This window comes from Oncorhynchus masou, chromosome 19 (genome assembly GCF_036934945.1).
Source record: "Oncorhynchus masou masou isolate Uvic2021 chromosome 19, UVic_Omas_1.1, whole genome shotgun sequence".
NCBI lineage: Eukaryota > Metazoa > Chordata > Actinopteri > Salmoniformes > Salmonidae > Oncorhynchus > Oncorhynchus masou.
The window spans coordinates 31,897,231-31,921,541 of NC_088230.1; the positions used below are offsets into that span (position 1 = coordinate 31,897,231).

At 43.2% G+C, this 24,311-nt stretch overlaps 1 protein-coding gene across 1 annotated transcript; it reads left to right on the plus strand.

The window, feature by feature from the left end:
• Nucleotides 1-43: 43 nt before the first annotated feature.
• Nucleotides 44-23,523, plus strand: LOC135505598 (PR domain zinc finger protein 1-like). Its single transcript, XM_064924664.1, has 7 exons — nucleotides 44-230; nucleotides 2,529-2,807; nucleotides 15,291-15,410; nucleotides 17,172-17,424; nucleotides 19,748-20,781; nucleotides 21,834-21,962; nucleotides 22,419-23,523. The coding sequence occupies exons 1-7, from the start codon at nucleotides 204-206 to the stop codon at nucleotides 22,731-22,733; spliced, it is 2,157 nt and encodes a 718-aa protein (XP_064780736.1). The 5' UTR covers nucleotides 44-203; the 3' UTR covers nucleotides 22,734-23,523.
• The last annotated feature ends 788 nt before the right edge of the window (nucleotides 23,524-24,311 follow it).

Genomic DNA, 24,311 nt, shown 5'->3' on the forward strand with positions numbered 1-24,311 from the left:
AGAGACACCACTGTCACTCAGTCTCAACAGGTACACGCATGATACAGACTTCACCAGACAGAGAGAGAAAGAGAAAAGGAAAGAGATCAAGAGAGAGAGAAGGAGATAGGGTGAGAGAGAGCGAGAGAGAGAGAGAGAGAGAGAGGGAGGGAAGTAGAGGGAGCACACGCAGACACTGGAGGAGGACACAGATAACCTGTCCTATGTGTGGGTCCTCTCAAGGCTTCACAGTAAGTATTCATTCACCATCACCACCCTCTTCTTTGTTACCAGGTCTGTGTGTGCGTGTGTGTGTGTATAAATTAGGGTTTCAGTCACAAAATTGTTTTCACACACAGCACAGAATTCACTTTGCTCGTCTCATTCAAAAGGTCTTATTTTGTTTAATTTGGTGTGACAGTCTTACAAGGATACAGATATTGTGATATTGGGAGTTGTAGGCTTTTATGAAGTTTCTGAAAGCCTGTGTTTGTAGTCACTCACGACACAGATTTCACATTATTCCTCTAAAGTTCATGTGGCGATGTTTTCTCATGAGGCCACAGCTGTGTGGCTTTGAATCATCATGCATCGATTTCAGAGTTTTTTTCTGCTATGTCAGTTTCATGGTTTCATGGTTTCATAGTGTATTTTCTGCTTTGTCAGTTTCATGGTTTCAGAGTGAGCTGTCACTGTCCGTTGTGACAGTCATTCCACTCGGCGGTGGTGCGTACCATACACACATTGTGAAATGTCATCTATCAATGTTGGCCGATCAGTGTACAGTTCTAGAGAAGATGTAATTATTTGTGTTCTAATTCATTATTGCTTATTGCTATTATAAACTGGTTACCAACATACTTAGAGCAGTAACAATAAATGTTTTGATATACCACGACTGTCAGCCAATTATCCTTCAGGGCTCGAACCACCCAAGGTATAATATCACTGGTGATTTAAATTGAAGATAAAAAAACGTTGGGAAACTTCAACTTTATCTTCCCTCAACTGGGATAAAAAGACAAACTGGTACTCTGTAGCTCAGCTCGTATAGCATGGCGTTTACAACGTCAGGGTAGTGGGTTTGGTTCCTGTTTACCTGCAATGGATCTATATGGATCTAGGATTTTAACCCGATCTAGGATTAGCATTTTTCAGACTAACTCCATCCAATCTTTCTGTGTTCATGGCTTTGTCCAGTCTTAATGAAAATATTTTCACGCTACTGAGTGGAGTCGGGCCAAGCTGTACTCCACTGGTTTGGTCCTGCATCCATCATAGGTGCCGGAACCGGCCTGGAAAGGACCATCTGAAAAGAAAATGTCCAGGTCAGAACACCTTAGGCGCACGCACAGACAGACGGACGGACAGACAGACAGACAGACAGACGGACGGACGGAGAGACAGACAGACAGACAGACAGACAGACAGACAGACAGACAGACGGGTGGACGGACGGAGAGAGGGAGACACAGACAGACAGACAGACAGACAGACAGACAGACAGACAGACAGACAGACAGACAGACAGACAGACAGACAGACAGACAGACGGGTGGACGGACGGAGAGAGGGAGACACAGACAGACAGACAGACAGACAGACAGACAGACAGACAGACAGACGGACGGACGGAGAGACAGACAGACAGACAGACAGACAGACAGACAGACAGACAGACAGACAGACAGACGGGTGGACGGACGGAGAGAGGGAGACACAGACAGACAGACAGACAGACAGACAGACAGACAGACAGACAGACAGACAGACAGACAGACAGACAGACAGACAGACAGAGACTGAGCCAAGTCCCAGTCAGTATAGAGAGGAAGTCTGGGCTGATTCACTGGTAATACTGGTTTCCTCCTTGTGAAAGTGGTGGCTGACACTCGTTATTTGACGTGCACAGGAACCCCTTCCTGAAACCTGGGGTCCTGTTTTGGACGCTTACAGGATGTTTGGAACAGGGGGCAGCGATGGTGGGGTGGATGGATGGTGGAGTGGTGGAGTGGTGGAGGGATGGACCCTTTGAAGTTTGTTTGTCCGTTAGTGTTCGGTGGGACACTTAGTTAGGGTACCCCCCCTTTGACTGGTCGACAGCCCTCGTATCCCGCTGTTATCTCCTTCCTCTCTGTCTCACACCTCGGCCTCCTTACTTCCACATTTAGCTCTATTCAAGACAGAGGAGAGCTTCCTCCTTCAGCACACTTTATCCGCTGTTTGTTTTCCACAATGGTTTTCCACTGCTTAGGACAGCAGGAGAGAGAGAGAGAGATATAGAAGAGAGAGATATATAGAAGAGAGAGATATATAGGAGAGAAAAAACAAGGAGAAGATAGAGGAACAGAAGAACAGAGGAACAGGGGAACAGGAGAACAGGTGCACAGGGGAACAGGAGAACAGGAGAACAAAAATAAATAAGGCAGAACTTGGAGAGATAAAAGAAAGTGAAAACAGGAAGTCCATGACTTCCCTGATTACTTGGGCTATTGCACATTAGAATGATCTTATGTTATCATTATCCCATTCTTATCCTTCTCTTCTAGGCCTCCTCCCAGCACAGCACAGTTATGTTAACCTCAGATAGCTCCCCTTCCCCTCACACCATAGTGGTCACCACCCCGACCATGTCGGACTCAGACCCTCAGGACCCAGACATGACCCACTGGAGTGAAGCGGAGTTCCAGGAGAGGTGCACCTACATTGTGAAGGACCACACGTTGGATGAGGAACCGGAGAACCACCCAGAGAACCAGGACAAGACCAAGGCTGAGAGGTCTCTACCCAGAAACCTGGTCCTGAAACGCTGCCTTGACTCTGCAGAGGTATCCTGAACACCACACCTTCCTGTATATGGGGGATGTATTTTAAAAGTGAGAGTTGAGAAAGTGTTGGCATTTGCATGCAGGTGTGTGAGTGTTTGTGTGTTCGTGTGTGTGTGTCATCGCGTGAATGGCCATGCATGATGTTTCTTTGTGGGGGCCTTCTAGTGTGTGTGTGTGTGTGTGTGTGTGTGTGTGTGTGTGTGTGTGTGTGTGTGTGTGTGTGTGTGTGTGTGTGTGTGTGTGTGTGTGTGTGTGTGTGTGTGTGTGTGTGTGTGTGTGTGTGTGTGTGTGTGTGTGTGTGTGTATACAGATATGTACTATATGTGTTGTGAAAACTCCACTCCCATCCCTCCATCCTTCCTCGGGGGAGGAAATGCTTGACACACCGTTTTCTAATTCCAGTTTTTCCTCTGTGTCTCTTCCTTGCTGCGAACATCTTAAGGAACATACAAAGACAATAGACAATGAGCGCATCCCAAATGGCACCATATTCCCTATGGGTCCTGTTCAAAGGTAGTGCACTATATAGGGAATGGGTGCCACTTGGGACGCAGAGACACAGCCTTAGGTCACTATGATTAGTTGTTACTTTACATTCCCGGTTCCCATTGTCCCCTACCTTACCATTAAACCGTAAAGCGGAGACACTGAGACCCACCTCCTGTATCTATGCCCCACGGATTGGTCCGAGGAGAAGTGGATCTGCTAGCTTGATCAACATGAAAGATAAAACGTGGTTGTGCGGTTTGATGTTTAAGGGGAAAATCCTTGTACTTGTACTTAAGTAGAATTTTCACACAGTCATGCAATGATGTCAATGGGAGACAAAGTCAATTTGAACTTTAAGCAGAAGTTAGGATTCCCCCCTTTACTGAACAGGAGGGTGAATGAGGCCATTATTTGAATTCTTTCCAAATGGATCCTTCCTTACACCCTTCCTTGAAGTGATACCAGATTTGAGGTGATTGGATAGGTGAAAGTGAGGAGTTCCACTGAATCGATGTAATCTGTCCAAATCGGTGATAGCATCAAGGGAAGTAGTATGCATTTTCAGAGTATTCAAACCCGAATCAAAGTGTGTCTAATCTAATGGCATGGGCAGCGTTTGTCAATGTGAATATACCATCACTTTCTGCAACACTTTGACTTAGTTCAAGTCAGGGTCTTTTCCCTGTTTGTGAGGTGTGTGCTCGTTCAGTCAGTCAGTGTATTGGCGTCAGTATGGGGATTACTCCATGCTCTGTGATGCTGCCTGCTGCTTTGAGAGGATAAGTTTCACAAACAGACAGTGTAATCCACAGGAGGCTGGTGAGGGGAGGATGGCTCATAATAATAGTTGTAATAAAGTGAATGGAGTGGTATCAAACATATGGCTTCCATGGGCTTGAAGTTGTTGGATGCCATTCCATTCACTTCGTTCCTGCCATTACTATGGGCCCTTCCTCCCCAATTAAGGTGCCACCAGCCACCTGTGGTGTAATCCCTAGAATGAGGGAAAAGTGGTAAATCTCTGTAAAATCAGAGGAGTGTGAGTCCAGGTGTGTTCAGGTAAATACCAGCATCCCCATCACCCTCTAATGATGTCTATCTGGAGTCTGGACTATGCTAAAGACTAGGGGGAATTACAGGTGTAGTCTGGGGTGGTATGGGACTAGGACAGTCCATCCACAATTCAGCCAGCTAGGAAAATAATAGACTGACCTTAAACAGAAAAATAGTATATAGACAATATAACTCTTATATATATTGTGTGTGTGTGTGTGTGTGTGTTTGGTTTTACTATCCTTGTGGGGACCAGAAGTCCTCACAAGCACAGTTAAACAAGGACAATTCTGACAAGTGGGGATATTTTGAGAGTCCCCACAAGGAAAAGCCTATTTTAGGCTTCGGGGTCAGGTTTAAAAAAATAATAATCTATACTGTATATACAAGTATTTCTACAGTACCCCTTGACTTATTTCACATGTTTTGTGTGTTACAGCCCTAATCAATCTACACACAATATCCCATAATGACAAAGTGAAAACATGTTTTCAGAAATGTTAGCAAATGTGTTGATAATGAAATGCATAAATGTCGAATTTACATTTGTAATTTTTATTAGGATCCCCATTAGCTAACGTCGTAACACCAATTAACAAGACTTACAAACAACCACAAATCAAGACATCACAAACATTCAACAAGTAGACAATACAGACACTGAAATACCTGACAGGAAACTCAGTTGATGCTTTCTATTTCCTGTCCAGTCATATGGTCTACCACATTAGATGTTCTGTCTATTTCCTGTCCAGTCATATGGTCTATCACATTAGATGTTCTGTCTATTTTTTGTCCAGTCATATGGTCTATCACATTAGATGTTCTGTCTATTTCCTGTCCAGTCATATGGTCTATCACATTAGATGTTCTGTCTATTTCCTGTCCAGTCATATGGTCTATCACATTAGATGTTCTGTCTATTTCCTGTCCAGTCATATGGTCTATCACATTAGATGTTCTGTCTATTTCCTGTCCAGTCATATGGTCTATCACATTAGATGTTTCTATTTCCTGTCCAGTCATATGGTCTATCGCATTAAATGTTCTGTCTATTTCCTGTCCAGTCATGTGGTCTATCGCATTAAATGTTCTGACTATTTCCTGTCCAGTCATATGGTCTATCACATTAGATGTTCTGTCTATTTTTTGTCCAGTCATATGGTCTATCACATTAGATGTTCTGTCTATTTCCTGTCCAGTCATATGGTCTATCACATTAGATGTTCTTTCTATTTCCTGTCCAGTCATATGGTCTATCACATTAGATGTTCTTTCTATTTCCTGTCCAGTCATATGGTCTATCACATTAGATGTTCTGTCTATTTCCTGTCCAGTCATATGGTCTATCACATTAGATGTTCTTTCTATTTCCTGTCCAGTCATATGGTCTATCGCATTAAATGTTTTATTTTTATTTTTCTTGAAGGTGGATTTACTTTTTGCCTGAGAAATATGGATTGATAAAGAGTTCCATTCAGCAGAGAAATATGGATTGGTAAAGAGTTCCATTCAGCAGAGAAATATGGATTGGTAAAGAGTTCCATTCAGATGAGAAATATGGATTGGTAAAGAGTTCCATTCAGCAGAGAAATATGGATTGGTAAAGAGTTCCATTCAGCTGAGAAATATGGATTGGTAAAGAGTTCCATTCAGATGAGAAATATGGATTGGTAAAGAGTTCCATTCAGCAGAGAAATATGGATTGGTAAAGAGTTCCATTCAGATGAGAAATATGGATTGGTAAAGAGTTCCATTCAGCTGAGAAATATGGATTGGTAAAGAGTTCCATTCAGATGAGAAATATGGATTGGTAAAGAGTTCCATTCAGCTGAGAAATATGGATTGGTAAAGAGTTCCATTCAGCTGAGAAATATGGATTGGTAAAGAGTTCCATTCAGATGAGAAATATGGATTGGTAAAGAGTTCCATTCAGCTGAGAAATATGGATTGGTAAAGAGTTCCATTCAGCAGAGAAATATGGATTGGTAAAGAGTTCCATTCAGCAGAGAAATATGGATTGGTAAAGAGTTCCATTCAGATGAGAAATATGGATTGGTAAAGAGTTCCATTCAGCTGAGAAATATGGATTGGTAAAGAGTTCCATTCAGATGAGAAATATGGATTGGTAAAGAGTTCCATTCAGCTGAGAAATATGGATTGGTAAAGAGTTCCATTCAGATGAGAAATATGGATTGGTAAAGAGTTCCATTCAGCTGAGAAATATGGATTGGTAAAGAGTTCCATTCAGATGAGAAATATGGATTGGTAAAGAGTTCCATTCAGCAGAGAAATATGGATTGGTAAAGAGTTCCATTCAGCAGAGAAATATGGATTGGTAAAGAGTTCCATTCAGCAGAGAAATATGGATTGGTAAAGAGTTCCATTCAGCTGAGAAATATGGATTGGTAAAGAGGTCCATTCAGCAGAGAAATATGGATTGGTAAAGAGTTCCATTCAGATGAGAAATATGGATTGGTAAAGAGTTCCATTCAGATGAGAAATATGGATTGGTAAAGAGTTCCATTCAGCTGAGAAATATGGATTGGTAAAGAGTTCCATTCAGCTGAGAAATATGGATTGGTAAAGAGTTCCATTCAGCTGAGAAATATGGATTGGTAAAGAGTTCCATTCAGCTGAGAAATATGGATTGGTAAAGAGTTCCATTCAGATGAGAAATATGGATTGGTAAAGAGTTCCATTCAGCTGAGAAATATGGATTGGTAAAGAGTTCCATTCAGCAGAGAAATATGGATTGGTAAAGAGTTCCATTCAGCAGAGAAATATGGATTGGTAAAGAGTTCCATTCAGCTGAGAAATATGGATTGGTAAAGAGTTCCATTCAGATGAGAAATATGGATTGGTAAAGAGTTCCATTCAGCAGAGAAATATGGATTGGTAAAGAGTTCCATTCAGCAGAGAAATATGGATTGGTAAAGAGTTCCATTCAGCAGAGAAATATGGATTGGTAAAGAGGTCCATTCAGCAGAGAAATATGGATTGGTAAAGAGTTCCATTCAGCTGAGAAATATGGATTGGTAAAGAGTTCCATTCAGCAGAGAAATATGGATTGGTAAAGAGTTCCATTCAGCTGAGAAATATGGATTGGTAAAGAGGTCCATTCAGCTATGGATCTGTATAAAACTGTAGATTTAAGGCGATTCAATCTTGGTTTGGGTTGTTTTAGCTGCCCTGAATTTGCCTGTCTGGTTTGGTGGTTATACGTGTTACTAGTATGCACTAACTGGCCTGAAAAATACTGTGTTTAAAAAAACAAAATACACCATTCCTATAGAAAATCAGAAGACTGCATAGTAATTTGTTTTTAACATGAAGCCATGAGAGATTCTGATGTATTTGGATAATATTCATACGGTAAGAGCAATGAAGAGCTAATCTGGCAGCCCTGTTTAGAGCAATGAAGAGCTAATCTGGCAGCCCTGTTTTGAGCAATGAAGAGCTAATCTGGCAGCCCTGTTTTGAGCAATGAAGAGCTAATCTGGCAGCCCTGTTTAGAGCAATGAAGAGCTAATCTGGCAGCCCTGTTTAGAGCAATTAAGAGCTAATCTGGCAGCCCTGTTTAGAGCAATTAAGAGCTAATCTGGCAGCCCTGTTTAGAGCAATGAAGAGCTAATCTGGCAGCCCTGTTTTGAGCAATGAAGAGCTAATCTGGCAGCCCTGTTTAGAGCAATGAAGAGCTAATCTGGCAGCCCTGTTTAGAGCAACGAAGAGCTAATCTGGCAGCCCTGTTTTGAGTAATGAAGAGCTAATCTGGCAGCCCTGTTTAGAGCAATGAAGAGCTAATCTGGCAGCCCTGTTTAGAGCAATGAAGAGCTAATCTGGCAGCCCTGTTTAGAGCAATGAAGAGCTAATCTGGCAGCCCTGTTTAGAGCAATGAAGAGCTAATCTGGCAGCCCTGTTTAGAGCAATGAAGAGATAATCTACCAGCCCTGTTTTGAGCCATTTGTAGCTTTTTATATATCTTTCTTTGCTGCAGGTGACCATATAACTGGACAGTACTCTAAGTGTGATAGGACCAGGGATTGACCATATAACTGGACAGTACTCTAAGTGTGATAGAACCAGGGATTGACCTTAAAACTGGACAGTACTCTAAGTGTGATAGACCAGGGATTGACCATAGCACTGGACAGTACTCTAAGTGTGATAGAACCAGGGATTGACCATATAACTGGACAGTACTCTAAGTGTGATAGAACCAGGGATTGACCTTAAAACTGGACAGTACTCTAAGTGTGATAGGACCAGGGATTGACCATATAACTGGACAGTACTCTAAGTGTGATAGGACCAGGGATTGACCATATAACCAGACAGTACTCTAAGTGTGATAGGACCAGGGATTGACCATATAACCAGACAGTACTCTAAGTGTGATAGGACCAGGGATTGACCATATAACTGGACAGTACTCTAAGTGTGAAAAGACCAGGGACTAAAAATCACCTGATTCAGGTGCCACATCACTCCCTTTGGCAGTGATTACAGCTGTGAGTCTTTCTGGGTAAATCTCTAAGAGCGTTCAACACCTGGATTCTGCAACATTTTCCCATCATTATTTCCTAAAATCTTCAAGCTCTGCCAAATTGGTTGTTGATCGTTGCTAGACAACCATTTTCAGGTCTTGCCATAGATTTTCAGGTAGATTTAATTCAAAACTGTAGCTCAGTAACATTCACTGTCTTGTTGGTTTATTTGATATATTTTACCTTTATTTAAACAGGTAGGCTAGTTGAGAACAAGTTCTCATTTGCAACTGCGACTTGGCCAAGATAAAGCGTAGCAATTTGATACATAAAACAACACAGAGTTACACATGGAATAAACAAAACATAGTCAATAATACAGTAGAACAAAAGAAAACAAAAACTCTATATACAGTGAGTGCAAATGAGGTAAGATAAGGGAGTTAAGGCAATAAATAGGCCATGGTGGCGAAGTAATTACAATATAGCAATTTAAACACTGGAATGGTAGATGTGCAGAAGATGAATGTGCAAGTAGAGATACTGGGGTGCAAAGGGGCAAGATAAATAAATAAATACTGTATGGGGATGAGGTAGGTAGATAGATGGGCTGTTTACAGATGGGCTATGTACAGGTGCAGTGATCTGTGAGCTGCTCTCCAGCTTCAGAGATTTTTGCAGTTCGTTACAGTCATTGGCAGCAGAGAACTGGAAGGAAAGACGACCAAAGGAGGAATTGGTTTTGGGGGTGACCAGTGAGATATACCTGCTGGAGTGCGTGCTACGAGTGGGTGCTGTTATGGTGACCAGTGAGCTGAGATAAGGCGGGGCTTTACCTAGCAGAGACTTGTAGATGACCTGTAGCCAGTGGGTTTGACGACGAGTATGAAGCGAGGGCCAGCCAACGAGAGCGTACAGGTCGCAATGGTGGGTAGTATATGGGGCTTTGGTGACAAAACAGCACTGTGATAGACTGCATCCAGTTTGTTGAGTAGAGTGTTGGAGGCTATTATATAGATGACATCACCGAAGTTGAGGATCGGTAGGATGGTCAGTTTTACGAGGGTATGTTTGGCAGCATGAGTGACGGATGCTTTGTTGAGATATAGGAAGCCAATTCTAGATTTAATTTTGGATTGGAGATGCTTAATGTGAGTTTGGAAGGAGAGTTTACAGTCTAACCAGACACCTAGGTATTTATAGATGTCTACATATTCTAAGTCAGAACCGTCCAGAGTAGTGATGCTGGACGGGTGAGCAGGTGCGGGCAGGGATCGGTTGAATAGCATGCATCTAGTTTTCCCTGTGTTTAAGAGCAGTTGGAGGCCACGGAAGGAGAGTTGTATGGCATTGAAGCTCGTCTGGAGGTTAGTTAACACAGTGTCCAAAGAGGGGCCAGAAGTATACAGAATTGTGTCGTCTGCGTAGAGGTGTACCAGAGAATCACCAGCAGCAAGAGCAAAATCATTGATGTATAGAGCGAAGAGAGTCGGCCTGAGGATTGAACCCTGTGGCACCCCCATAGAGACTGCCAGAGGTCCGGACAACAGGCCCTCTGATTTGACACACTGAACTCTATCAGAGAAGTAGTTGGTAAACCAGGCGAGGCAATCATTTGAGAAACCAAGGCTGTCGTGTCTGCCAATAAGAATGTGGTGATTGACAGAGTAGAAAGCCTTGGCCAGGTCGATGAATACGGCTGCACAGTAATGTCTCTTATCGATGGCGGTTATGATGTCGTTTAGGACCTTGAGCGTGGCTGAGGTGCACCCATGACCAGCTCTGAAACCAGATTGCATAGTGGAGAAGGTACGGTGGAATTCGAAATGGTCGGTAATCTGTTTGGTAACTTGGCTTTCGACGACCTTAGAAAGACAGGGTAGGTTAGATATAGGTAAGCAACTCTAGTGTAGATTTGGCCTTGTGTTTTAGGTTATTGCCCTGCTGAAAGGTGAATTCATCTTCCAGGGTCTAGTGGAAAGCAGACTGAACCAGGTTTTCTTATAGGATTTTGCCTGTGCTTAGCTTCATTTTGCTTCTTTTTATCCTGAAAAACTTCCCAGTCTTAACGATTACAAGCATACCCATAACATGATGCAGCCACCACTATGCTTGAAAATATGGAGAGTGGTACAGTATGCAGTAATGTGTTGTATTGGATTTGCCCCAAACGCAACTTTGTATTCAGGACAAAAGTTCATTGCTTTGCCACATTTTTTGCAGTATTACTTTAGTGCCTTGTTGCAAACAGGATGCATGTTTTGGAATACTTGTATTCATGTACAGGCGTCCGTCTTTTCACTCTGTTAATTAGGTTAGTATTGTGGAGTAACTTCAATGTTGTTGATCCATGATCAGTTTTCTTCTATCACAGCCATTATACTCTGTAACTGTTTTAATGTCACCATTTGCCAATTGGTGAAATCCCTGAGGACGCCTGTATCGTTGTAGTGACTGGGTGTATTGATACACCATCCTAAGTTTAATTAATAACTTCACCATGGTCAAAGGGATATTCAATGTGAGGTCATGAGTGCTCTGGAGCAAGTTTCATAAAAGATCTCTCTGTACTTTGCTCAGTTCACCTCCCCTTCAATCCTGTCTAGTCTTCCAGTCCCTGCAGCTGAAAAACATCCCCACAGGATGATGCTGCCACCACCATGAATCACTGTAGAGATGGTGCCAGGTTTCTTCCAGACGTGGCACTTAGCATACAGGCCAAATAGTTCAATCTTGGTTTCATCAGACTGGAGAATCTTGTTTCTTATAGTCTGAGAAACCTTTAGGTGCCTTTTGACAAACTCCAAGCAGACTGTCAATGTGCCTTTTACTGAGGAATGGCTTCCCTCTGGCCACTCCACCATGAAGGCCTGATTGGTGGAGTTTCACAGAGATGGTTATGTTTCTGGAAGGTTCTCCCATCTCCACAGAGGAACTCTGGATCTCTGTCAGAGTTACCATCAGGTTTTTGGTCACCTCCCTGACCAAGGACCTTCTCCCCCGATGGTTCAGTTTGGCCGGGTGGCCTGCTTAAGGAAGAGTCTTGGTGGTTCCAAACTTCTTCCATTTAAGAATTATTCAGGCCACTGTGTTCTTGGGGACCTTCAATGCTGCAGAAAAGTTTTGGTACCCTTCCCCAGGCCTGTGCCTCGACACAATCCTGTTTTTGGAGCTCTACGGACAATTCCTTCGACCTCATGGCTTGGTTTTTGCTCTGACATGCACTGTCAACTGTGGAACTTTATATAGACAGAAGTGTGCCTTTTCCAAATCATGTCCACTCAGTCGACTTTACCACAGGTGAACTCTAATCAAGTTGTAGAAACATCTCAAGGATGATCACCTGAGCTCAATTTTGAGTCTAAATACTAATGTAAATAAGGTACATTTGCAAACATTTCTAAAAACCTGTTTTCGCTTCATCATTAAAGGGGTATTGTGTGTAGATTGAGTGGGAAAAACAATATTGAATGCATTTTAGAATAAGACGGTAATGTAACAAAATGTGGAAAAAGTGAAGGGGTCTGAATACTTTACGAATGGACTGTATTATACAGCATACATATAGCCCTGTATCTATCTCCAAAGGTGACAGTATGAGTCAGCAATTACCATGACTATAGGTCCTCTAGGGTTTAGTGCCGTTGGTTTCCCGATCTGATAGGGGTGTGTCCAGCAACACCCTATCCCTTCATCCCCGCCCCGGAGGCTAGAGACAGAGGGGGTAAGTTTCACAAGTAACACCTTCAGGTGTTGTGTTCTGATTAACTCATTAAATATTTACGGTGTGAAAGAGGACAGCTTTCCTTTTCACACTCTCAAAGTGAATGCCAGTTGTCATTGAGAAAGTCTTTTCATAAAAGCTTCCTCTAACCTGTGTTTTTCTACTGGCTTGGCTTACTTTATAAGTGCTGAAATGGTGGGAACGTCTTCACACTTCACACAGTTGGGATGAGATGATTGAGCTACGTGTACAGTGCATTTGGAAAGTATTCAGATCCCTTCCCTTTTTTACATTTTGTTACGTTACAGGGCAATTCTAAAATGGATAAATTACTTGTTCCCCCATCAGACTATACACAATACCATAATGACAAGGCAAAAATATTTTTTTGTAAAAAAAAAAAAAACTGAAATAACTTTATTTACATAAGTATTAAAACCCTTTGCTATGAGACTCAGGTGCATCCTGTTTCCATTGATCATCCATGAGATGTTTCTAGATCTTGACTGGAGTTCACCTGTTGTAAATCCGATTGAGTGGACCTGATTTGAAAAGGTACACACCAAGAGCCTGATGGTTACTCTGACAGAGTTCCTCTGTGGAGATGGGAAAACCTTTCAGAAGGACAACCATCTCTGCAACACACCACCAATCAGGCCTTTATGGTAGAATGGCCAGACGGAAGCCCCTCCTCAGTTAAAGGCACATGGCAACCCGCTTGTAGTTTGCCAAAAGGCACCTAAAGGACTTTCAGACCATGAGAAACAAGATTCTCTAGTCTGATGAAACCAAAATGGAACTATCTGGCCTGAATGCCAAGTGTCACGTCTGGAAGAACCATGGCACCATCCCTAAGGTGAAGCATGGTGGTGGCAGCATCATCCTGTGGGGATGTTTTTCAGTGGCAGGGACTGGGAGGCTAGTCTGGATTGATGCAAAGATGAACGGAGCAAAGTACAGAGAGATCCTTGATGAAAACCTGGTCCAGAGCACTCATGACCTCAGACTGGGGTGAAGGTACACCTTCCAACAGGACAATTATTCTAAGCACACAGCCAAGACAATGCAGGAGTGACTTAGGGACAAATCTCTGAATGTCCTTGAGTGGCCCAGCCAGATCCCGGACTTTGAACCAGAATTAACATCTCTGGAGAGATCTGAAAATAGCTGTGCAGCAACGCTCTCCATCCAACCTGACAGAGCTTGAGAGGATCTGCAAAGAAGAATGGGAGAAACTCCCCAAATACCGGTGTGCCAAGATTGTAGCGTCATACCCAAGAAGACTCGAGGCTGCAAACACTGCCAAAGGTACTTCAACAAAGTACTGAGTAAAGGGTCTGAATACTTATGTAAATGTGATATTTCAGTTTTTATTTTTCTGAAAACCTGTTTTTGCTTTGTCATTCTGGGGTATTGTGTGTAGATTGATTAAGGGGACTACATTATTGCATACATTGTTTCATAGTAAATGTCTTAAAGTAATGGACTGTCATTTGTCTGTCATTTGTCTGTCACTGTCATTTGCTTATTTGAGCTGTTCTTGCCATAATATGGACTTGTTCTTTAACCAAATAAGGCAATCTTCTGTATACCACCCCTACCTTGTCACAACACAACTGATTGGCCCAAACGTATTAAGAAGGAAAGAAATTCCACAAATGTTAACAAGGCACACCTGTTAATTGAAATGTATTCCAGGTGACTACCTCATGAAGCTGGTTGAGAGAATGCCAAGAGTGTGCAAAGCTGTCATCAAAGCAAAGGGTGGCTACTTTGAAGAATCTCAAATCTAAAATATATTTTGATTTGTTTAACACTTTGGTTACTACATGATTCCATATGTGTTATTTCATCATTTTGATGTCTTCACTATCATTCTATAATGTAGAAAATAGTAAACATAAAGAAAAACCCTTGAATGAGTAGGTGTGTCCAATCTTTTAACTGGTTCTGTATGTGTATGTATATACAGTTGAAGTCGGAAGTTTACATGCACTCAGGTTGGAGTCATTAAAACTTGTTTTTCAACCACATTTCTTGTTAACAAACTATAGTTTTGGCAAGTCGGTTAGGACATCTACTGTGTGCATGACACAAGTAATTTTTCCTACAATTGTTTACAGACATATTATTTCACTTATAATTCACTGTATCACAATTCCAGTGGGTCAGAAGTTTACATGCACTATGTTGACTGTGCCTTTAAACAGCTTGGAAAATTCCAGAAAATTATGTCTTGGCTTTAGAAGCTTCTGATAGGCTAATTGACATAATTTGAGTCAATTGGAGGTGTACCTGTGGATGTATTTCAAGGCATCATGTTGTGGGGGTGCTTTGCTGCAAGAGGGACTGGTGCACTTCACAAAATAGATGGCATCATGGGGCGTTTTTTTTTTTTTTTTTTTTTTTTAGAAATTGTGAAACTGAGTTTAAATGTATTTGGCTAAGGTGTATGTAAACTTCCAACTTCAACTATATATACATTTGTGTGTTATTGTTGGTTTATTGTTGGTTTAGTCTGTATGAAACATTTACAATAACATGTTTAAAAGAAAGAAAACCGTTTCCTTGTGTGTGGCTAGTTAGCTGGAACTACCATAGATCTGACATGACAGTCAGAGGTTGTATCCAAGAGAATCTTACTCTAAGTTTTCTCAATGGGCATTCACTTTGTCATCTTATCTTCTGAATGGTCCATTGTTTGATGGTGTTATTTCCTGTGTGGTACAGGTGCTTGGGGTGACCAGTCGGGAACTCATTCCGAAGGGGACGCGGTTCGGCCCTCTGGTTGGCCAGAGCTACACCAATGACACGGTGCCCAAAGATGCTAACAGGAATTACTTCTGGAGGGTAAATGAGGGGCATTGTGGGAACTCATTTTGGTCATATCCTGTTAAATTCTAAAAGGGGGGAGGGGGGGCAACAATTGGCACTTGTGGTCTCACATCCTGTGTAATATCTGTTTGTGTGTGTTTTTATGCCAGCCGTGTGTCATTTTTTACATTTCCTGCAAAGACTGTGTATGATAATGTGTGTTAGCTCATTGGTGAGAAGGCGGCATGAGGTCACACACACAGCTGTTTAGTTTCACTGCCACCGTGGTTCTCCTCTCTCTGCTCCTCTCTCCGCTACTTTCGGCAGTGCCATGGTCTCATTGCTGGGAAACACATACTGTAGCACACAAACACACTGACTAAGCAAGGAAGTGGCTTAGGGTCTGCGAGCCATGACTTCCACTTGCAAATAATACAGCACAACGGGCGTAGGCCTGCAAACAGCATAGTCATGATGACAGACCTACAGATACAGTCCCGACACAACATCTAAACAACGGGGCCACAACACAAACATGAGATCAACATAGATGACCTAGACACTAAAGTCATGAGTCAATCTGCAAATAACACGGCTTCCAGACAAAGAGCTTAGCAGAGAAAGTGATGTAAAGAGCTTAGCAGAGAAAGTGATATAAAGAGCTTAGCAGAGAAAGTGATGTAAAGAGCTTAGCAAAGAAAGAGATGTAAAGAGCTTAGCAGAGAAAGTGATGTAAAGAGCTTAGCAGAGAAAGTGATGTAAAGAGTTTAGCAGAGAAAGTGATACAAAGAGTTTAGCAGAGAAAGTGATGTAAAGAGTTTAGCAGAGAAAGTGAAGTAAAGAGTTTAGCAGAGAAAGTGATATAAAGAGTTTAGCAGAGAAAGTGATATAAAGAGCTTAGCAGAGAAAGTGATTTAAAGAGTTTAGCAGAGAAAGTGATATAAAGAGCTTAGCAGAGAAAGTGATGTAAAGAGCTTAGCAGAGAAAGTGATATGAAGAGCTTAGCAGAGAAAGTGATATAAAGAGCTTAGCAGAGAAAGTGATGTAAAGAGCTTAGCAGAGAAAGTGATGTAAAGAGCTTAGCAGAGAAAGTGATGTAAAGAGTTTAGCAGAGAAAGTGATGTAAAGAGCTTAGCAGAGAAAGTGATGTAAAGAGTTTAGCAGAGAAAGTGATATAACGAGCTTAGCAGAGAAAGTGATATAAAGAGCTTAGCAGAGAAAGTGATGTAAAGAGCTTAGCAGAGAAAGTGATATAAAGAGCTTAGCAGAGAAAGTGATATAAAGAGCTTAGCAGAGAAAGTGATATAAAGAGCTTAGCAGAGAAAGTGATGTAAAGAGCTTAGCAGAGAAAGGGGGAAAGGGTGATAGAGCAGAAAAGCAGAGAGAAAGATCCAACTGAATGTAGTCTGAGAGGGACTATTGTAAGAAAACACTGTCATCGGTCGTTGTGTAAATTCGACTGTTTTGCTCTCCAGGAATGTGTAGTCATTTAGGTGCGCTGTATGGGAACATAGGTCTGATTGAAGTTAGAGTGGTATAACTTTGCACAGTCGATTGTGAGCGGAGTCGAGTAGAGTCATCATACTGTCATTCCAGTCGATGATCAATGTCAAAAACAAAACCCACAGAATAAGCCCACCCCCACCCAAAACCCATAGATTAACCCCACCCCACCCCACCCCCACCCAAAACCCACAGATTAACCCCACCCCACCCCCCACCATCACCCAAAACCCACAGATTTCTCTCTCTCTCTATATATATATATATATATTCCCTCTCTTTCTCTCTGTCCAGGTGTTTTCAGAGGGTCGGTTACATCACATCCTGGATGGCTTGGACGAGGAGAAGAGCAACTGGATGCGCTACGTCAACCCAGCCCGTTGTCACGGAGACCAGAATCTGGCGGCGTGCCAGACTGGCATGGCCATCTACTTCTACACGGTGAGAGCCGTACCACCGGGCCAGGAGCTGCTTGTGTGGTACTGCCCGGAGTTAGCCAACCGCCTCAACTGCACACCCCCAGGAGAGCTCGCCACAGAGAGAATTGGTACGTTTTGTAATGCAGAGGTCTGAAACTTGTGGCACAGGAGCTATCTCCAGCGCGCAAACTGCTGTTTTGTGGCCCCCTCGACTAACATCAGATTCATATTGGAATCAAGCCTGCTACTAATGCACTTAATACATTTTACTGCTAGGCCAGGCTAACAGATCCAATCCCATTTCATCCAATCCAATAAGGCATGGGACAATGTGGAATCTCTGATACTTGTATTCACTGTGGTGAGTGGAGGAGAGAGAAAATCAATTTGATCAATGAGTGTTCGGAACAACGGAGCAATTCCTAGACTTTCCTAGAGCTTTGGGTGGAAGTGGGTGGATATTCAAAGCTGAAAGCGCTGTCAAAGGTCCAGCCGCCTGACACAATCTTTGTGTGGGTGTTTAACCAGTAATAAAAGTCACACCCACAGGCCTTTGTGAAGGAGGGAGACAAAGAAAGGAGAGAAGATCTAGCTCCATGTGTCACCAAGAGAGGTGTTGTCTCTTCGTAAGGTGAGACCAATTTCAGGTCTCAAAGCAAGGTTTCAGTTTCCTTTTTTCCAATGCACACATACACATACATACTCTCTCTTTCCCTCTCACACGCACACACACTCTCATTCTCACACACACACAAACAAGGCTTCTGTGTGTGAGTGTGTGAGTGTGTGTTGGGTGTGAGTGAGAGAGAGAGTGTGTCTGTGTGTGTGTGTGTGTGTGTGTGTGTGTGTGTGTGTGTGTGTGTGTGTGTGTGTGTGTGTGTGTGTGTGTGTGTGTGTGTTGGATGGGTGTGTGTTGTGTTGTGATGTCTGTCTGTCTGTCTGTCTGTCTGTCTGTCTGTCTGTCTTGGACAGAGTGTATGGGGCCTTTTTAAAGAAGTAGCTCTGATTTAACTAAGAGTTACTGTATATAACACTGAATTCAACTAAGAGTTACTGTATATAACACTGAATTCAACTAAGAGTTACTGTATAAAACACTGAATTCAACTAAGAGTTACTGTATATAACACTGAATTCAACTGAGAGTTACTGTATATAACACTGAATTCAACTAAGAGTTACTGTATAAAACACTGAATTCAACTGAGAGTTACTGTATATAATGCTGAATTCAACTAAGAGTTACTGTATATAACACTGAATTCAACTAAGAGTTACTGTATATAACACTGAATTCAACTAAGAGTTACTGTATATAACACTGAATTCAACTAAGAGTTACTGTATATAACACTGAATTCAACTAAGAGTTACTGTATATAACACTGAATTCAACTAAGAGTTACTGTATATAACACTGAATTCAACTAAGAGTTACTGTATATAACACTGAATTCAACTGAGAGTTACTGTATATAACACTGAATTCAACTGAGAGTTACTGTATATAACACTGAATTCAACTGAGAGTTACTGTATATAATGCTCTGATTTCATTGAACTGATATCAAAAAGAATCAAGACTCCATTTGACTAGGTTGGGATGTGACTGTGTAAAGCCCCTTCACCAGCCAACACACACAGCTCTGCTAGCTGGAACGTGCCTCCTATAACCACTCTCTCCCTCCCTCAGCTTAATCTAGGCCCTGATCAGCCGACTAATGTTTCACCTTCAGTATCAGCTTCCATAGAGCGCACGGACAGGTCTGTTAGTGAGAGGCAAATGATCTTAACAGCTGACTGACATAGTTCTGAGATCTGAGACGAGTTCATAAAAAGTAGAAAACAACTGGTTGAACTGGAGTTATTTCCTCTTTTAGAGTGGAGTGAGAGGCTGAGAACTAGAGAAGTGATGTCATAGATAGGGGCACAGTGGACATGGTCTCACACTGAAGGTATGTGTGTCAGGTGGTGTATCTGTGGCGATGGGTTCCACTCTAAAAAGGGAGTGACACTGACTCATATACAATGGCTTCTACTGTAAAAGGAAAGTGACACCAACTCATAAACAATGGCTTCTACTGTAAAAAGAGTGACACCGACCCAAGCAATGGGCTCTACTGTAAAAGGAAAGTGTCACAGACTCATAAACAATTGATTCTACTGTAAAAGGAAAGTGACACCGACTCATAAACAATGGCTTCTACTGTAAAAAGGGAGTGACACTGACTCATGAACAATGGGCTCTACTGTAAAAAGGGAGTGACACTGACTCATGAACAATGGGCTCTACTGTAAAAAGAGAGAGACTGCAACTTGCGATTGTGTCATGTGCATCCCATGTGTAGTACAGTTGACTAAACTCATCAAGCTGCAAATGATAGTTTCAAGGTACATTCGTGCAGCAACATTTTACCCTAAGTATGTGTGTGTGTCTTTTTTGTCCCACAGAGCACAACCAGGTTTGCGGGAAGAGGGGGTACAGCATGTCCGAAATCCTGAGGAAGGAGCCCACCAAGCCCCATTCCACTTGCCCCCTACTCCCCGAATCCACACTGTCCCCAACCTGCAGCCCTGTCCTACCCCTCAGCCCCCGTTTGGTCTACCACAGCTACCCACCTATCCTATACTGTGCCCCCCCCATCCCCAAAAGAACCCTGGACAGCAGCCCTGTCACCCCCCACATGCACTTTCCTGTCAATCCTACCCCGGGTGTCTCCATCACACCCAAACATTACCCAGAGTCCTCAGTGCCAGGCCAGATGTACCTCAGTCAGCGGTGCAGTCCCTACCTCATACCTCACTATCCACTTGGCCTTAACAGCATACGACCTCACACATACCCCCTGTGCAGTGACAGACTAGCTCCACATATACCACTTCCACCTCACATGCTGCCCTTTGAGGGGTACCCGCACTTCCTGCACCCATCAGCCAATGGACACAAAGAGCTCCCAGTTTCACTGACCACTACACACAAAGACCTCTCACTAACCAATGGCAGCAGAGATATGCCCTTTGCACTGACAAAAAAACACGTAATTTGTTTGACAACCAGTGGGCGCAAACATCTTGGTGACCTTATGCCCTCACCAAAACAATACCTCAAAAACCTCCCTGTGACACCAACAGACAACATCATGGACTCTAAACATGACCCTGCCAGCAGCACCTTCGATAACCAGCCTCTACCAGCCACGTCCAGGGCCTCATCCATGGCCTCATCCCCTCTCGCACCCAGGGGAGGCTCACCACCGGCAGGCCTGGCTGCCTCCTCTGACGACCTCCCCTCCAAGCCCACATCCGCCCTGCTGAGTTCCAGCCACAGTGCAGAGGAAGGGGCAGGAGACCTGCGGAAGGCCAGACGTGGTAGACGGGTCATCGGGTACAAGACCCTGTCCTACCCCCTCACCCGGAAGAACGGGAAGATCCGGTACGAGTGCAACGTCTGCAGCAAGATCTTCGGGCAGCTGTCCAACCTCAAGGTCAGTCAGTCCTCCGTTAAATAACTGTCCAACCTCAAGGTCAGTCAGTCCTCCGTTAAATAACTGTCCAACCTCAAGGTCAGTCAGTCCTCCGTTAAATAACTGTCCAACCTCAAGGTCAGTCAGTCCTCCGTTAAATAACTGTCCAACCTCAAGGTCAGTCAGTCCTCCGTTAAATAACTGTCCAACCTCAAGGTCAGTCAGTCCTCCGTTAAATAACTGTCCAACCTCAAGGTCAGTCAGTCCTCCGTTAAATAACTGTCCAACCTCAAGGTCAGTCAGTCCCCCGTTAAATAACTGTCTAACCTCAAGGTCAGTCAGTCCCCCGTTAAATAACTGTCCAACCTCAAGGTCAGTCAGTCCCCCGTTAAATAACTGTCTAACCTCAAGGTCAGTCAGTCCCCCGTTAAATAACTGTCCAACCTCAAGGTCAGTCAGTCCTCCGTTAAATAACTGTCCAACCTCAAGGTCAGTCAGTCCCCCGTTAAATAACTGTCCAACCTCAAGGTCAGTCAGTCCCCCGTTAAATAACTGTCCAACCTCAAGGTCAGTCAGTCCCCCGTTAAATAACTGTCCAACCTCAAGGTCAGTCAGTCCCCTATTAAATAACTGTCCAACCTCAAGGTCAGTCAGTCCCCCGTTAAATAACTGTCCAACCTCAAGGTCAGTCAGTCCCCTATTAAATAACTGTCCAACCTCAAGGTCAGTCAGTCCCCCGTTAAATAACTGTCCAACCTCAAGGTCAGTCAGTCCCCTATTAAATAGCCAATATCGGAGATTACAAGTACATTATGTCTAGATGATAGTTTATGTTGATAGGACATCATGATTTAAATAGATTTGTTTATAGAATAGTTTGTGGTCATACGCACATCCTTAAAAAGCTAAGGTTCGGGGGCAATTAAGTATGCATGAAAATAACAGACCGGCCCGCACACTTTTCATGAAATGGATTTGTCTCATCCTGTTTTTGTCTTTCCACTTCTTTTATGTTATTTTTAATTATATCTTCTATGTTTCTTCCTCCTTGCTATTCTGTTGCCTTTCTCCAGGTTCACCTGCGTGTCCACAGTGGAGAGCGACCCTTTAGGTGTCAGACCTGCACTAAGGACTTCACCCAGCTGGCCCACCTCCAGAAACACTTCCTGGTTCACACTGGGGAGAAGCCACATGAGTGCCAGGTACAGAAGGCTGAGATCTGATTATCTGCTTATCTAGAATATCTCTGTGCCTGTCTGTCTGTTTATCTGGAATATCTATTTATCTATCTAGCTGTCTGTCTGTCTGTCTGTGTGTCTGTCTGTTTATCTAGAATATCTGTCTGTCTTTCTGCCTGTCTGTCTGTTTCTGTCTGTCTGTTTCTGTCTGTCCCACAGCGTAACTATGCCATACCCCCCAAAACGCCCATGTGACTACAAATCTGTCTGTCTCTACAGTGTCTGTCTTTCTGCCTGTCTGTCTCTGTCTGTCACACATTGTCACTATGCCATACCCCCCAAAATGCCCATGAGACTACAAATCATTGCTTAATCAAGCCTCTTTTCCAACATTAGCAAGCATGAAATCTTTACCTTTACGTCAACTAACATTTTAACCTCTCTCATTGCTTTGTGCTCCATCTTTTTCCCTCACTCCAGGTGTGCCACAAGCGCTTCAGTAGCACCAGCAACCTGAAGACCCACCTGCGTCTCCACTCAGGCGAGAGGCCCTACCAGTGCAAGCTGTGCAGCGGCCCGATTCACCCCAACATGTTCACCTTAAGCTCCACAAGCGCCTGCACACTGTCGAGCGCCCACACCGGTGCCCACTCTGTCCACGCTCCTAACAACACCACTGCCTCCTTCAGGTGCACCTCCAGGGCTTCTGCCCCGCTGGCTCCACCCTCTCAGGCTCCGCCCCCTCAGCCGAAGAGCTTCACTGCATCAACACCGAGATTGAACAGTTTGACCTGAGAAAGGCGGCAGAACGCTGAAAGAAGATGGTGATGGAGGCCGGAGAAATGGAACACCTACATCAGAGTCTTACTGCAAGAGATGAGGAACCTCCAGCCACCAAGCGAGCACTGATAAGAATGTGTTGTTCCTGGAGCTTGGTTTCTACGAAGCAGCAGCAGGGTAGTCCTCGGGCCTTAGAGGCTGCAGCATCGCAGTCTCCCTCTGCATGCTGGCCATATCAAACCGGAGTCGGTCATATGATATAACAAACCACTAATACCCTTTCACACTACTGAGCCTAGACATCCCAAGCCCAGCTGTACTTCACTGGCCTGATTGATTATACATCCACATTATTTCCTGGAAACATATACTGGAAAGGACAATGTGAAAAATAAATACCCGGCAAAGTACAGCTTGGTCGAAAGTTATAGTGTGGAAAGGGTACAAGAGACAGCTACCTATAATCCATTATGCTGACAGTGGCTGATAGTGACCTTGACTGTTTGAAGCAAGGCTTTGTCTCCATGACAGGGGTCTTTCCTATCAAGGCTATGGGAAGAAGTGGGACAACCATGAGAACCTTATTGTGAGAGCATATAAACATGAGACTTGTATTGTACCTATTAAATCCTCAGCCTTATTATTCATTTAAGCAGCTTATTGTAACCTGAGGAAGCCAGAAAGACAGGGAGATTTGTGATCAAATGTTTATAACAAGGTTCTATTTACTACCATTTGCTTTCGTACTACTTGACGATGTGGAGTAATAACAGAAATGAGACAATTCATGTCTTACAAATTTAAAGTATGTGTTTATTCACTTTTTCTGTGTGTGAGTTGATTTACTGAATTGAATTAATGAGTTGATTTAATGTGCCAAATGTCAAAGGAAGTTGTTATCTTGATGAATTCTCCTTCCTACTGCAGTCGCCCACATTATGTTTCAGAGCTCTGGTAATGAATGACAAGTCGCTGATACATACTCACATGTACGGTAGCTCTCTCTCTCGCTCTCTCTCACACATACACACACTTCAGAAAATCTGCTTTTCAAATCAAAACTAATTATTACCGATGTGTGATCAGAATCAGATGTTGATCAGGATTCAGAGTTTGAAATGAGATAAGCGCGTGTGTGTGTGTGTGTGTGTGTGTGTGTGTGTGTGTGTGTGTGTGTAAGTGCGTCCGTCCATGTATTCTCTCTCAAATGTATCACTTCCAGTTGCCAGCAGCAGTTGAACTCATACATACGGGAAACTGTTCACACATGAGATGCTCCTCACTTTCGATCACATACACAACCACCCACTCTCTATGTCCCACACACTACTATTGAGACCAATGTGCTGACTCCCCAGAGATGTGGATGATGAAACTGAAACACATGCGTAAATGATTCATTTAGTTTCCTGCAACAATCCAGTAAATTGTTATACAGGGTACCGATTTAGACCACAACTTTTTCAAAGATCTGTCCCCACCATTTCCCCTTTCACTCAAGGATAAGCACGCACGCACGCACGCACACACACACACACACACACACACACACACACACACACAAACTCCCCACCTGGCAGCTTCATTAAATAG